Here is a 14,134-nt window from a genome sequence, read left to right as displayed (position 1 = left end):
ACATTGCATAACAGAATAAAAAAGACATCTCTTGTTGGAATCTTGCTCTGACGGCTTAATCAAGCTGTGCGCGTAGTCTGAATAGGCTGAGTAAATACATGTATACAGACCGAGTACTAGCCAGCCCTCAGACATTTAGACAGAAGTCTGTATGTACAGTAAATGTTGACTCTGAGGAAGCAACAGCAGATTCGCAAGTGGAAATAGGTTCTTTGACTTTGCACCACATTTCATTGTCAAGCAGCGAGACAACTTTGTGGTGAGTTTGAAAGATGTGTTTTCAGAAGAAAAACATTTGCATATGATCTTTATTTACAGGCATAAGATGTTAGGAACAAATTCCATTTCCCACTAAGCCGTAATTATAACTCTTTGTTTCTTTTTCTTTCCCGCTGCGATCAGACAAGATTTATAGTGAAATAATACAAACCATCAAATCCCGCTGGTTTTATCTCACAGCTGTTGCCATACTTTTTGACCTTCAGGGCCTCCTCAAATGGAGCTAGAGACATTCAGCTCAGTGTTATTGTTAGCAGACAGGGAGCACAATATGGGCCGAGCATTAGGGAGAACTGTTTTCAGCGGATGTTAATTGAAAATATAATTGACAGATGTGAGGAAGCATGGTTTATAGAGTTGATGGGTGTGTTTGGACTGCATACAGAAGTTAAGTTAAATTATTCAGTACAATTTAAATAAAAAATAAAACACATTTTCAGTATCGTCCAATTTTCTCACTCAACTAAAATACTGCCAGCTCCACTCCTGCTTCAATATCCATCATGCTGCTAATTAGCACTCTTAAAATGTGCAGTGACACTTGTGGATGTGTTCCTCCCTGTGTGCAGGTGCTGGTGCCCAAAAGGTCACAGTTCAAAGGGAAGATGATTGAGGTGGACATTTATGAAGCAGGAAAACACTTTATGAAAGGCCGTCCGGTCGAGGACAGCAAACCTTTCACTCCATCCATCGCCAAGCCACTTCAGAAGGGACAAGTTTCTGGTCTCTCACAGGTAATCACACACTGAGTGTTTTCCATTACAGCAGCCATTCGCATGATTTGGAGGAATATTAGTCATTTTCCAGGCCACATTTTCTCAAGTTTTAGTTGATTGCATTAGGTAAAAGTGGCTTTTTCTGGGTCCAATACTGTTTGTGCACTAACGTTTCTGCATCCGCTGCCCTCTTTTCATTCTTTTGAGATCTGACCATTTCTTCCAGGCACAGTTTTGCATTGATGGTGAAATTGTTTCTTCCGCTTTCCGTTTTTATATATAATTATTCTTCAGTGTAGGCACATTTCCCTGTGTTTTATGTCTGTGAGTGCCGTTTGAGTGCACATCTGTCTATCAGGGCACATTTATTCCAGTGAAATGTTTCCAGATAAGGCGCAGACCTTCTTTCCATCTCTCAGGCTCTCACTGTCCTTATCAGAATTATAAAATACTTCTGTTTACACCCGGCTATTCTAATTTAGTGTCGTTAACAGATGAAAAGTGTGCAAAAGGTTGTGCGTCTCACCACATTTTTAATCCTTGCTTGTTTCCGGCGCCTGTGAAAAAGCAGCAGTGTATCAAGCATAAGATAAGTAATTTAAGATAAGCCGTGGCTGACTAAACTGCCCCAGTCTTCATCCCCACCACACACATACACGTTTCTGTGCGATTAGGGGACAATAAATTGACTTCCATAGGTTTCCAATAGCCTTAAAACAAAACTAATCTATGCCTTTCTTTTGCATGCAGATTGACCTCGCGCAGTATACAATATACTTGTATTTATAGCACATAGTGTCATATAGGGGTTTTTGCATCCTCATATTGTAAGTTATACGAGGCCATGCACACACAAACGGCGTGTTAATGTATGTGTTTGACTGCGTGTTATTTTTCACTCTGACTAGCTGTAGCTTATAGCTCAGGACACAGAGCCACAGAGCAGAATATGATACACTTTCTAATTTCACACTCCATCAGCCTTTACTGTCAGAGGGAGAGGGAGCGTGGGGGGCGCAGATAGACACTCACGTAAGCGGTAGGGACATTGGCAAAGGGAAAACCCACAAGAAAAGTGGAAGGGGTTGAGGAAAATAAGATAAAAAGTAGGGAGACATTTCACAGCAAGACAAGCAATACGTCACTTTGCAGACTAAAGTTCTACTGCAGTGTTCAAAAAGTAGTTCTCCCTGATTTACTGGGCTGTGGAAACGTTTTAGCCACTGACAGTTGCTTTGCTTTATATATATGCTTTATTTATGCCGTGTCAAATTTTAGCAAAGTTAAATCATTATTATTATGATTATCTTTAATTAAGGCTGCATGCTATGGCAATAAGAACTCAAATAGTAGTGGTTATCTATTTTCTTAAGTAATTAATGTAAACTAGGCTTAAAAAGAAAAGAAAAAATGGTGTCGCAAATACCAAATTTTAACCTGTGGAAATCTGATATTTTGATTAAATGGTCATATTGTGATTCCGTGCTTCTGTTTAATGCAGATCTTTGCTCAAACACACTTTTCCCCACCCACTCCCCCTATTCGTCAGCCTCTGTCATGTTCTGAGTGATGAACAGGAGGATTTAGCCTATCACAGGGAAATGTGAACACTCAGAAGCAGCTTCTGGCTTCTTAAAGTAAAATAAAAAGTTAAAGACAGCATGAATTGCGATCTCGGCATTGCAAAATCAAGATTTTATTCAGCATATCGCCCGCCAGTATTTTATATTTTGGTGTACATCCAGATGACCATTTTCTTTCTTGCTGTCTAAATATGACCAGCTAGTAAGTATATCATATGATCTTCCACCATTTAAGAATATAAATAATTAAATGTATCACGCTAACAATTTAAACTGAATCCATTAGCTGCCACATGCTGCTTGTAAACACTCAATTTATATTTTAATATGTTTCCGTTTGTTATTTCTGTTGCGGTTTGCAGTGGTTTTCAATTTTCAAGTAGGGTTGCTATCTAATTTCATTCCTTGATGTACCAATGATTGCCTCTAAATGTATTAATGCGAGTCCCTGCACGCAAATACATATGTCCAATTAACATATTGTTAGATTAAGTGATCTCTAGCACTGCTGCAGAGGATGTGTAAATCCCCAAGTCCTTCTGACCCATATCGACAGACCTCTAATAACAGCGGAGTGGCACTTGAGAAGAGCCCAGTGCTAATAGATGACCCAATGGCATGGAAACCCACTCTCTCCGCTGCTGTATACACTTGGCCTGCTTACACAAGAGCCCTCCGGAGCATAGGATGTCCTTGACAGATGTGCAACCCATCTCTGTCTTTATGATAAGCATCCAGGCCTATGAAGAAGTAGTATTGGCACTCGCGAATGCCAAAAATCTCTCTTCAAGTATTCTCCTAGATACACAGTAGTAGAAAATGCGCACACACACACACACACACACACAAGGCATGGGTGGTTGGCCTATACATATTTGAAGACCTCTATTTTCTATGAGGCGCTGCATGGGTCCACCTCACACTGAGCTCAATATGTGCGAGTGTGTGAGATGAATGAGTGATTAAGACCAGGCCGAAAGAGACGCACCCCCATGTTACAGCACTGAGGTCCATAATTACAGGCTTTGGCTACAGAGAAAAACACAAGTCTTGAGCCACGAGAGCGGAGAGTGTGTGATGAGCAGCATGAGAAGTAGTCCGATCTACTGCATGCAAGATTCAAAGGAAGTTGGAAAAACTTCAAGGACGTAGCATTAAGGATGTTAAGGATGCCCAATATGGGGGAAAAGAAATACTTTAGACATATTTTTAAGAGGTGATTGGATGGATTGGTAGTTATAGTTGTAAGTTGGTAGTTATAGTTGTAAGTTCAAATTGATTGGCAACGTAAAAGATGTTATAATAGCGAGAACGTTTGTGAGTATGTACCATGGCACCAAGCAGAAGAATTGTGGCGGTGATCCGACGAAGTTTTAGTAATAGAATTATGACACTTTAATTGATCTATTTTTAACTTGAAAATGTATGTGGAATTAAGGCAAATCTCTCTTTTGGGGGGGCAAAGAACAAGCTGGACCAGGTAGCACATGAGGCAAGTGAGTGGCATCAGAATAAGAAAATAAAGAATAAAATATAGAGAGGAATTAGAGCATTTTAAGTTCTGGATAATTGTCACCATTTTGACCATTGTTTTGTGAGTTGAGTTCTATGGTAATTTTTTCCATTTTGCGTATGTCTGTTATGATATTAGTCCAGTCCTTAATCCTCGGAGCAGTTTGAGTCATCTATTTTTTTGTGAGGGCCTTCTTCCCAGCTGCCAGGAGTATGTTCCAAGACAAATAAGACTGTTCAATTAACTAGTTTATATTAACTAATCTATAAAACGTTTAAGTTGAACTTATAACAGCCGTCTGCTTATTTTTGCTGTAGGCTTTCCGGGTCGTATAGTTTTGGGTTTCCAAGACTCAAACGTTTGGAAACCCCTGTATTATGTCTTTTGGATGTAAAGTGCTCAATATGGCAACAATAAACAAATTAATACATTTGTGTAATGCCCAAAATCACAATTATGCCTCAAAGGGCAAAAAAACAGAAGTTGAAACCCATAAATATGCAGTAAATGGGGTTAAGTGGCATATATTTTTTGGTGAGGCAACACCTGAAAGAAAGGCTTCCATTATAGTGAAAGAAGAAAGAGACGGTAAAAGTTGCCTTACCTTTCCAAAAAACATCAAAATGCAGCCTTGTATAAAGAGTAATTGGGGGGGGAAGGTGATTGGAGGCCAAGAATGACTGAAATGCTTACGTGTCAATCATAAAATAGATTCATAGATTGAGAAATGTGCCAAGCCACACATTTTCAAGTATGTGTGAAAATGCAGACGTACATCTGGAGGGATAGATTTATAGCAGTCCCCAATGGCCTGTACACCCTAAGTGCTGCGTGTGAGCGCTGTCGATGGGAAGGCATGAAAATGTATCAGATTATGATAAACTGATGTTAGACACGACTAAGATTTACACAGCTGGTGGATCAAACGTACACAGAGTCATGGTGAATGTGAACTTAAAAGGTAGAATGTTTATTTTTTGGCTCACACGATTGTTCTTATTAGATTGTATTTTATCAAATTAAAAACAAATTAAATTGGTTTTCAGTATTAATAGCATGAACAAAAACAAAGCAGACTTAAAACATTCAGAGCTTGGACAAAAGGAGACATATGGCACTGACTTTCTATGAACTACTGTTTTTGTTTGTGTTGTCTTTTTGCTCTCCATCTTGTTCTGTTTGTTTTTATTTTGTGTTACATTTTAAAAAAAAAACTACTTTCAAATAAAACACTGGATTAATGAGCCTCAAGCAAATCATTAACAAATAGAAATGACAGAATATCAATTACGATTAATATTTGATTAATTGCACGGCCTCTTCTGGCTACATTGGCTTTTTTCTCTTTATTTGTGAATATGACCTGAATACCCGAATAAAAATGGGATATTGCATTTAACAGTCGTTTTGATACATTTCACTCCACTATGGTTACTATACCGCTGCAACATTTGCTTTTGTCATTGATTTATTTTTTTATTGCCGTTATTTTCAGTTTCGTCCTCCCACATTTTTCTTCCTGTTGATTGAAATACTTGTTTTTGCCATTTCCACACAAAACCAAGGTTTTTAGAGCCCACAGATAGAGACGTTTTTTTTTTATTTTTTTGTGCTTGTATTGACATCCCTCATTTTTTGGCTCCTTGCTTTCGCTCTCACTGCTCCTCACCCGTGTGCCCTTCATTTACAGAAATGCCACTTTCCTCAGAGGGAGGGAAAGCCAGTAATGAGTCTTTTTAGCCCAACACAAAAGCCCAAAAAGCACTCAGAAGCACGGGTAAAGGGAAAAGTAACTTCACCAGTACCTCACTCCTCAGATGAAATGAAATCATAGAAGGGACGGGAGAGAAAGAGGGGTATGTGTGAAAAAAATAGAAAAAGGCTAAGACTGTAGCAGCCAGGGGAAGATCATGAGACAAAAAGAGATCTTGAGTGTCATTCAATAATCGGCTCTTTTCACCGCATACTTTCTCAAGGAGACGGAGAGTATACGCCTCAGCTGCTGAACAAATTGACAGTTGGTGTAAATGGAGAATATCAGGTAGAAGAGCCATAGATGTTAGAAATGATAATGAACAATGTCCCCATATCACCACATGACTGTAGATTGAGTGAAAAACAAAATAACCTTATATATTATACTTAAGGGCTGTCCTATACTAGAAAAGCGTAAGAAATCACTGAAAAAAATATTGTCAATAGATGAGTGATGAGTTACCTTTTAATAAGACAATAGAATAGAATAAGCCGTATATTGTCCACGCTCAGTTGTTATGTAGTCAGTCCACCCTCTCCATTTAATCTAGAATTGGTTATTAAAAGTAATTATCTCCATCTTACATCATATATCAAACTACTCATCCTCAATAGTTTTATTGTGGGTTAAGCAATTCCAGAGTTGCAGCTTTTTCAGCGGCTGTGTTCACAATCTGCAATACATTTCTATACATATTCATTATTATACAAAATGAAAGAAGGCAAAGCAGGACCAACACACAAAAAAACATTAGGCACAGAATTTTTATCATCACAGCAAACTCAAGGTTCAGATAAGAAATGAACTATAGTAAATCATTGCTCTATTTCTAGTTCTTCCGGATACATAATTTGTGTTTTTTTGATTATGCAACGATACCACACAATTTTATATGAAACGTATGAATTGTGTTTTTGTTTCTCCTTGTGCTCTCTGGTGACACGTCTTTGTAGTATTTCATCATTTCAGTCCTCGTCCGCTCACTCATCTCATCCCATTCATTTTTAATCCATCTTTGTGTGCTCCATTTGGATGAATCAAGGGCACCGCAAAGAGAAATTCCCCAAACATACAGGTTTGCGTGGTCAATAACAATTCCATTTCGGTTTTAGCACGAGCGCTCAAACATGGGATTGCTATTACTTTTCATCATGCGGCCGCATAAACACACAGTGGCTCTGAGGCTGGATGTTTCATTAGTAAAACATAGCACACAAATATAGTTAATATATGCAGGCTCCACAGATGTGCGGCTCCCCTGGTGTGCCTGGCAGAGTCCTACTCGCCCGCAGGCTGTTGCAGACATGGCTCTGCACACACGGCGTCAAAAACACACTGATACTCATAAGTATAATGTAGCAACAAAATCCGCATTCACCCCAAACAATTGAAACCTGCTTCATCTCCACTTCCCGCACCAGCCGATTGTTGCCTCCGTGTTGCATTATACACTCGCACGTTGTCAGGAAAAGGGGGGAAAAAAGATTATCTTGTCTTTGCCGGTCAGGATACATTTAATCCTCTCAAATCTATATTTGAAGTTTTGAATCACAACGTTAAAAGGTTTTACTTGGCCTTTTGGTGACTCTGTTTGCTGTAGTAGCAAATGATTTGTTTTCCATTCAAAACAGCAGCCGCAGCTATTTTAAGCACTTCATTTAGCATGTCAAAGTGTATTACGCAGCTTATGCTTCATGCACACTGATGAACCGAACTTACTGTAACAAAGGGGAAAATGATAGGCCATCCAAATATCAGTCATGTCTATTTTCAGGATGCTTTCCGATCATGTCACATAGAATTATGTTGTAATATTATGGTGCAAGCTTTCAAATCAGACCCTTTTGAGCAACATACATGTAACAAAGCTACTGTCAGCTTCATGTTTATTGACACCATTTTGATCCCTTTTGATTGTTAGGGTTACTTTTTTTTTTCTTCCCAGGGTTAATTTAGTTTTAACTGGCTTAGCAATTGTAAAACATAACAGCAATATATCTGCTATCCACAATATAGTATTTTATAAGTACGTTTCCCTTTCCTCATCTAAATTTCTCTCTTTATACAATTTTGTGGCTGAAGAAAATCCATAGTTGAAAATATTTAATTAAAAACACATTCCTTTGCACAATGTGTATGGTTTGATATTCACTTTAGATTTGTGTGTGTAACAGTACCATTGTAGAGCAGGTTGTATCCTGCGTGCATAGGGGAGCATTGCACAGTATATTTACTATAAAGAGCAGCAATAAAACATTTTTCAGCACTTTCAGGGTGTACACGAAGTGACCATTTGTTGTGCTTATCCAACGTGGTGTTAAGTAATATAACTTATTCATTATCTGCATTTATTTTCATCTTATTGCAACTCCATTAGTATGGATGTAGTTTTCTGAAATAAAATGTAGAGCACTGAACTGAATTGATACTGAAAAAAATAAACGAGACGACAGATGGACCTGAAGGGTTTTTTTGTTTGTTTTTTGACCTTTATCAAAAGAGTAGTACAGCTATTATTATTGTATTGGGTCAGGGGTGCCCACACATTTTTGGCTCACAATCTACTTTTATATTTGACAAAGCCCGAATATCTACATATGGATCTAAATTATTGTATAATTTAGTATTATTTTTACTGTCAGTATTAAACAGGTTTTTATTTTTGTTTAACCATAATTAGGCTATAGAAACACAATGTAGGCTTTCATTAATTGCCTAATAGTGTTTATCATATACAAATGTGCAATATAAAAAGCAGAGAGAAAATCTGCTATTTAACTAGACCATTTAATACAGCTGAGTATTTTGAAAATAAAATATACTGACCACAACTACGCTAAATGATAGAAAGTTGAGCTTAACCAGCACTTCCTCTCTCATCCTTCCTCTGCATTACACAGCGCGCAATTCACCCCTTTTCAGCGCTTTCCGGCGCGCCTCGGCACTTTCGTGCGTTTTCCGGCGAGCTTCGGTGCGATAGACCCTCACTGCCTCTGCGATCGACGTATTGGGCACCCCTGTATTAGGTGATCAAATATGTATTTGTAATCTTTTATGTCTTATCTGTTTTACACAATGTGCTTTAGAGATAGTCAAGACTTGATTATTAATTATGGTAATGATAGTGGTAGTATAACTTATAATAATAATAATATTGTGGTGGTGGTGGTGGTGGTGGTGGTGTTATTTTTCTTTTTTAATGAATGAGCTGTTTACTGGTGTTTTTCTTTTTATTCTTAAGATGAGTTACTGTTTTTAATACTGGCAATTTTTGTAAGTATGTCTAGAACTGCAAACAAGTTCAATCTAACCAAATGCATCTAAATAAGGCTAGAGTTTTTTAATTTGTTGTTTCACGGATTTTCCTTGGCATTATTAAAAGGGGAGGACTGTATAAAAAATTTTAAAAAAATTCCCATTATCAAATCGCATTCCTACCATCCAAAAGTCGGTGTTGAATTTAAAAATGCATTTTATTCTAGACATTTTTTTTTGATTCTTAGAATATAGGCCCATCTCCCACCTCTCTACATTATCTACATAATTCTAGTTATCAATGCAAGACATTGAAAATAACCCTTATTATACAAAAATACCTTCAATGTCATAAAATAACTGTTTAATGGAAGGTGGAACTCACAGAGATCAGACAGAAAGTAGTCCCAGACTAACAGCTTCTCAGAAAATGAATCATCCTGTGACCAAACAAGTCGCTTTGATAAACTTTATTGAGTCTTGACAGGAACACAAAGTGTGCAATGAATGAAAATGTCTTATTGACCAGCTTAAATTTGGCCACAGTGATTTGATCCAACGGCGCAGTAATTTTTCACACGCTCGAGTTGTGGACACGCAGCTCAGATCATTGGGACAAGTAGCGTCCGTACATTGCGATCAGAAGAGAACCTGTGACTCCAGACGAGCTGGACATGTCCACATGAGGAGGACTTTAACTACTTAAATGGCAACAACAAAATTATTCTGATATAATCGGTCAAGAAGCGTATTCTTCATTTCCTCGTTCGAGCACGACAAGTTCAATGAATGAGAGCCCGAGCCAAAGCCACGCCCACCCCGCATCCTTCATGTTAATCTACCGGTTGATCTCATGGATCTATGGTCGATCTAGGAAGGCGTGAGTAGCGAGAGTTTTAAAAAAATGCGGAAAATCTGCGAAAACAAGAACACCGTTTTTGACGTTGGCGGGCTTGCGAAACAACTTATTAAAAAACTCTCGCCTAACAATCATAATCATGGGTATGAAGATGACATAAAGATTAATTAAACTGACACACTGACTTTTGAACAGGGATCTTAATAAACTAAACTAAGCATCAGTTGAAAGGGCCATCGGTTGTCTGGATGTCACTTATGTGTTTTTTCTTCTTTTTTTTTAGCAAAAAGATACAAAATATCATTCATCATATTGACACAGTTGGGCAGACAGGCATATCTCTGTGTCCAAATACCTGTGTGCAGGATCCACTCTGCACCTCTGCTTGGTGTTAGATTGTTTTTTGGGAGGATTATTCTACTCTCCTCCACCACTGTGAGCAGAAAGGCAGACATTACCCACCACCGCTGCCTAGACTTGCGCACACAAACTCCCACACTGCGCTTATTCACAAAAACCTCTCTCCTCCTCTCTGGCATATGCACAAACGCAGCTTGGCGGCTAGCGGGAGGTGAACCATCATTGATAAACACGTCGCTCGCTTTTCCACCTGCCCCTTGTTCTTTCCTCGTACTACTTTTCTCATTTCTTCCGAGTTTCACCACTTTGCCCCTCTCCACTGCGCTCTCCCACTGTGCTGACATGCGCCCACTGGCACTTGGATTTTCACTTATCCTCCACACCAGTAATAGATTTTAGATGTGACTATTCAGTCTCTTTCCTGGCACCCCGCTGTGAAGACACCTGCAGTGAGAAACAGACCCATAGACAAAAAGGCGATACATTGTCGTCGAAGAGAAATGTATTGGTTGGAGAAATTACTTTTTCATTTAGGTCACTGTATGGGCTTCTTTCTGTTTTCTCTTCCTCTTTATTGATCTGCCTCGCCTGTAAATAATTCAGTTCAGTTTTGACCGCACAGTGTGTAAGGCATTTAGTGTAAGGTTTATGCTATACATGGGTTTAATCATGATAAAAAATAGGACAATTTTAGAGCAATTTAAAACAACTTATCTTATCTTTTGATTGGTGTTAAGACCAGATGTTGTTTATTACTGGAAGCTGAAACCCAAGAATGTATATTAAATTTTTTTTAAGTTAATTACTTCTATGCGTTCTTTCATGCACTTACTTGTTTACTGTTTATTGCTGTTGATGATCATAAAAAAGGTGGGGGGCCTTGGTATAAATTTTACAACTATGAGAGGGCACTATCTATAACTGGCAGGGCTCAATCTTAACTATAACCAGTTGCAGTTATTGCAGTGTTGGGCAATTATGAAGCACCGTGTTAACAAAAGCATTCAAAGCAGGATCCAGGATATCCACAGAGCGCCTAGACGTCACCTTTATGTCAACATGTTTTTTTCTGTGATGTAATAATAGCTAGGAGCAGGATTGAACTCTGAAGCGCCTCTGAGAGTGAGGACTAAGGACTTGTTTGAATCACATTGTTGATTTTGTGTTTTGAGTTGTATAAAAATGTATACATTTTTTATACAATACTTTTGATATAATACATATTACATATGTTCACATTACATTTATTTATTAAATACAATGTATTTAATACATACATTACATTTCTTTATGTATTTTATTAGACAAGAGTGGTTCATTGATTTTGAGCTTAGTTTTTTTGCACCATTTGAGGAGGTTTTCCCAATCAAAATATATATTTTGTTCAATGTTGATTACCTTGGAAACTGTTCCAAATTTTCATCATTCTGAAACATGATTGGTTTAAAGAAGGGCGAGGTAAAGACATATCGCAGCACCCTGAACCACTTCACCACCAGGCGCAACATTTGATTGACAGTGCTGACTGTTGGTTCCAATGATAACAATCCAAACTCAAGTACCAAATGGAGCTGTTACCTTACCTAGCCACCACTTTTCACCAGAGCTGTGACTTTAGAACAAGTATTCTCAGGACAAAACGCTGCATATCATTTTCACCATTATGCAGTCGGGTGATTATTGTCGCAGTAAGCAAATGTGTCAGCCAACACTTAGTGAGCAAAGTTACTGTAAGGGACTTAAGAATTTGTCATGTAGGCGTTGTCGGTCATAGGATCCTTCTTCCATTGTGAGGAATAACAGAGGAAGCATTGAGCTCCAGCACTGGAGGAGTGGGTGTTGAGGTAGTATTCCTATCCAGAAAACAGGGAGGGAAAGGCAGAGACAGACGCTGTGCAGCTGCTCTGACACCCAGCCCTCATAGATGTGTGGGCGTCCACTGCATATGTACATACTGAGCTCAGGTAGGTGTCACTCGCTCATTAATTAACTGTGAGTTCACTGGTCAAAATGCACTGCATACAAATCTTGTTTTCTCTTTTTTTACATGGGAACTTTCTCAACATCAGTTGATTAGATAATGTAAGAGTAGAGGGCTTGGAGAAGGTCACTTTTCAGAGCTGAAAGTAATGATATATATAATATTAATAGTATATAATGAGATATATATATATATATATATATATATATATATATATATATATATATACAATGAGATCATTTTGTTTTGTTTTTATCATAACAAAAACATTGTATCCGGTCTTGATAATCTTTGTGTTGATCCGTCCAATCTCATTCGCCACTTTTATCCCAATGATACTTTACTGTTGCTCAACCTCAGTGAAATGGGCTATTGAGGCTTTACAGTCAGCTTCCTCCGTGGTGCAGTGGTCCTGAACTCTTGCAAAACCCTTTTGACTGTTTGAAATTTTAATTTGAAATACCTCAACTTTGTACTAGGCAAAGAAAACATCTTACTTTTGTTGGACTATGGAGATGTGCCCCCCCCCCCCCCCCCCCCCCCCCCCCCTGATTGAGGAAAGTAAGCCTTTAGTTATACTGCCTCCGCAACTTGAAACCTAGCAAGCACACCGTCACAAGAGTCAGGCTAGCAATGCTATGGCTAGGATAACTTCCCGCCGCCCGGCACTTGCTTATTTCAATGGAAAGGACCTGGCCCTTTATTGGAAACATATGAATATTAGACCAATGTGGGCCAGTGTGTTTCTTTTGCATGAAAAAACCCAGGTTAAAATGTTCTGTTAACTGTACGGAGTTTATCTTTTGATCCCTTTTTGGATCAGTCTCTAGGCTCTTTGCATTTTTTGGCCTTTGGCAAGGATAACTTTACCATGGTTAATAGAATGGCCTCTGAAAAAAGAATAGTATACTTGGAACATAAAAAAAAAAATAAAGTTTATTATAACCAAACAATTTGGTTATAATAAACCTTTATTATTCCTCATACGGGGGAAAACATAAGAGGGGAGTGCCCATATTGACCTCAAGCAGAATTGCTTTTGAACAAGTTTTTGAACATAAAAATAAAGATTTGTATTTGTATTGGTTAAAGGAACTATTAATGGAAGTGTGTGTACTTTGATGAATGTGGACGCTCCCCCGGGAAGTGACCTAATTTAGTTAGTTAGTTATAGATATGATTACAAACCACTCTGCGGGTACCCTCGTCTGTGGCGACGACTGGAACTCAGGCTTTTAGATAGAGGGCCATCTTCCCGTATTTTGGACAGTGTATTTTAAAATTTGGATGGGCATTTTCGAGTGCAGGGACGGCCCTTTTATTAATAAATCTTAGAAAAAATGGGAAATTACAGTGTTCTTGCTGAGGGGCCCCCGCCAGGTATTAAGTGCGCATGCCGCCACCACGGCGCGCCCAGCAGCGCGCTACCCAAAAGATAGCGCCAGGCTGAAAAAACATCCGCCAGGTTAACAAACAAAGATCGTGTTTTTTATTCAAGTAACATACAAAGCTATCATATAGTTAAAGGCGTAATGGACGAGTTTTCGCCGATTTGAGAACTCAAGCGGAAGTATGATGTGCGGAAGCAGAAAACCTCGCAGCTAGAAGTGCGTTTGTTTATTAGATGGATCGCATCGCATCTCTCGTCTCCGTAGATTTCCGTCTCTTCTGAGCCCGCTCGAACTGTCTTTCTCTGTCTTAATTTTGTCCCGTACACTGAGGGAACTATATTATGATAGATCCATGCACTTAGACACAGGGAAACGTGCTGCTCTCCTGGGGACGAACCGACGAGGCTGCAGGTGAGGGGTAGGTGCGTTCTATGATTGATA

The 14,134-nt window shown here is 38.7% G+C and overlaps 1 protein-coding gene across 1 annotated transcript in view; it reads left to right on the top strand.

Annotated features, from left to right (window-relative positions):
- The window catches only part of cdkal1 (CDK5 regulatory subunit associated protein 1-like 1), a 195,190-nt gene that overhangs the window by 165,169 nt on the left and 15,887 nt on the right, over positions 1-14,134 (top strand). The window contains exon 14 of the mRNA XM_072460498.1: positions 849-1,013. Coding sequence (XP_072316599.1) covers positions 849-1,013 — 165 coding nt within the window. The remainder of the gene's footprint in view (positions 1-848; positions 1,014-14,134) is intronic.

This window comes from Eucyclogobius newberryi, unplaced genomic scaffold, assembly GCF_026437365.1.
Source record: "Eucyclogobius newberryi isolate DKJ021-1_F unplaced genomic scaffold, fEucNew1.0.hap1 SCAF_3, whole genome shotgun sequence".
NCBI classification, from domain to species: Eukaryota; Metazoa; Chordata; class Actinopteri; order Gobiiformes; family Gobiidae; genus Eucyclogobius; species Eucyclogobius newberryi.
Note: the sequence above shows the minus strand (reverse complement) of the source record. Positions and strands in the feature narration are given on the sequence as shown.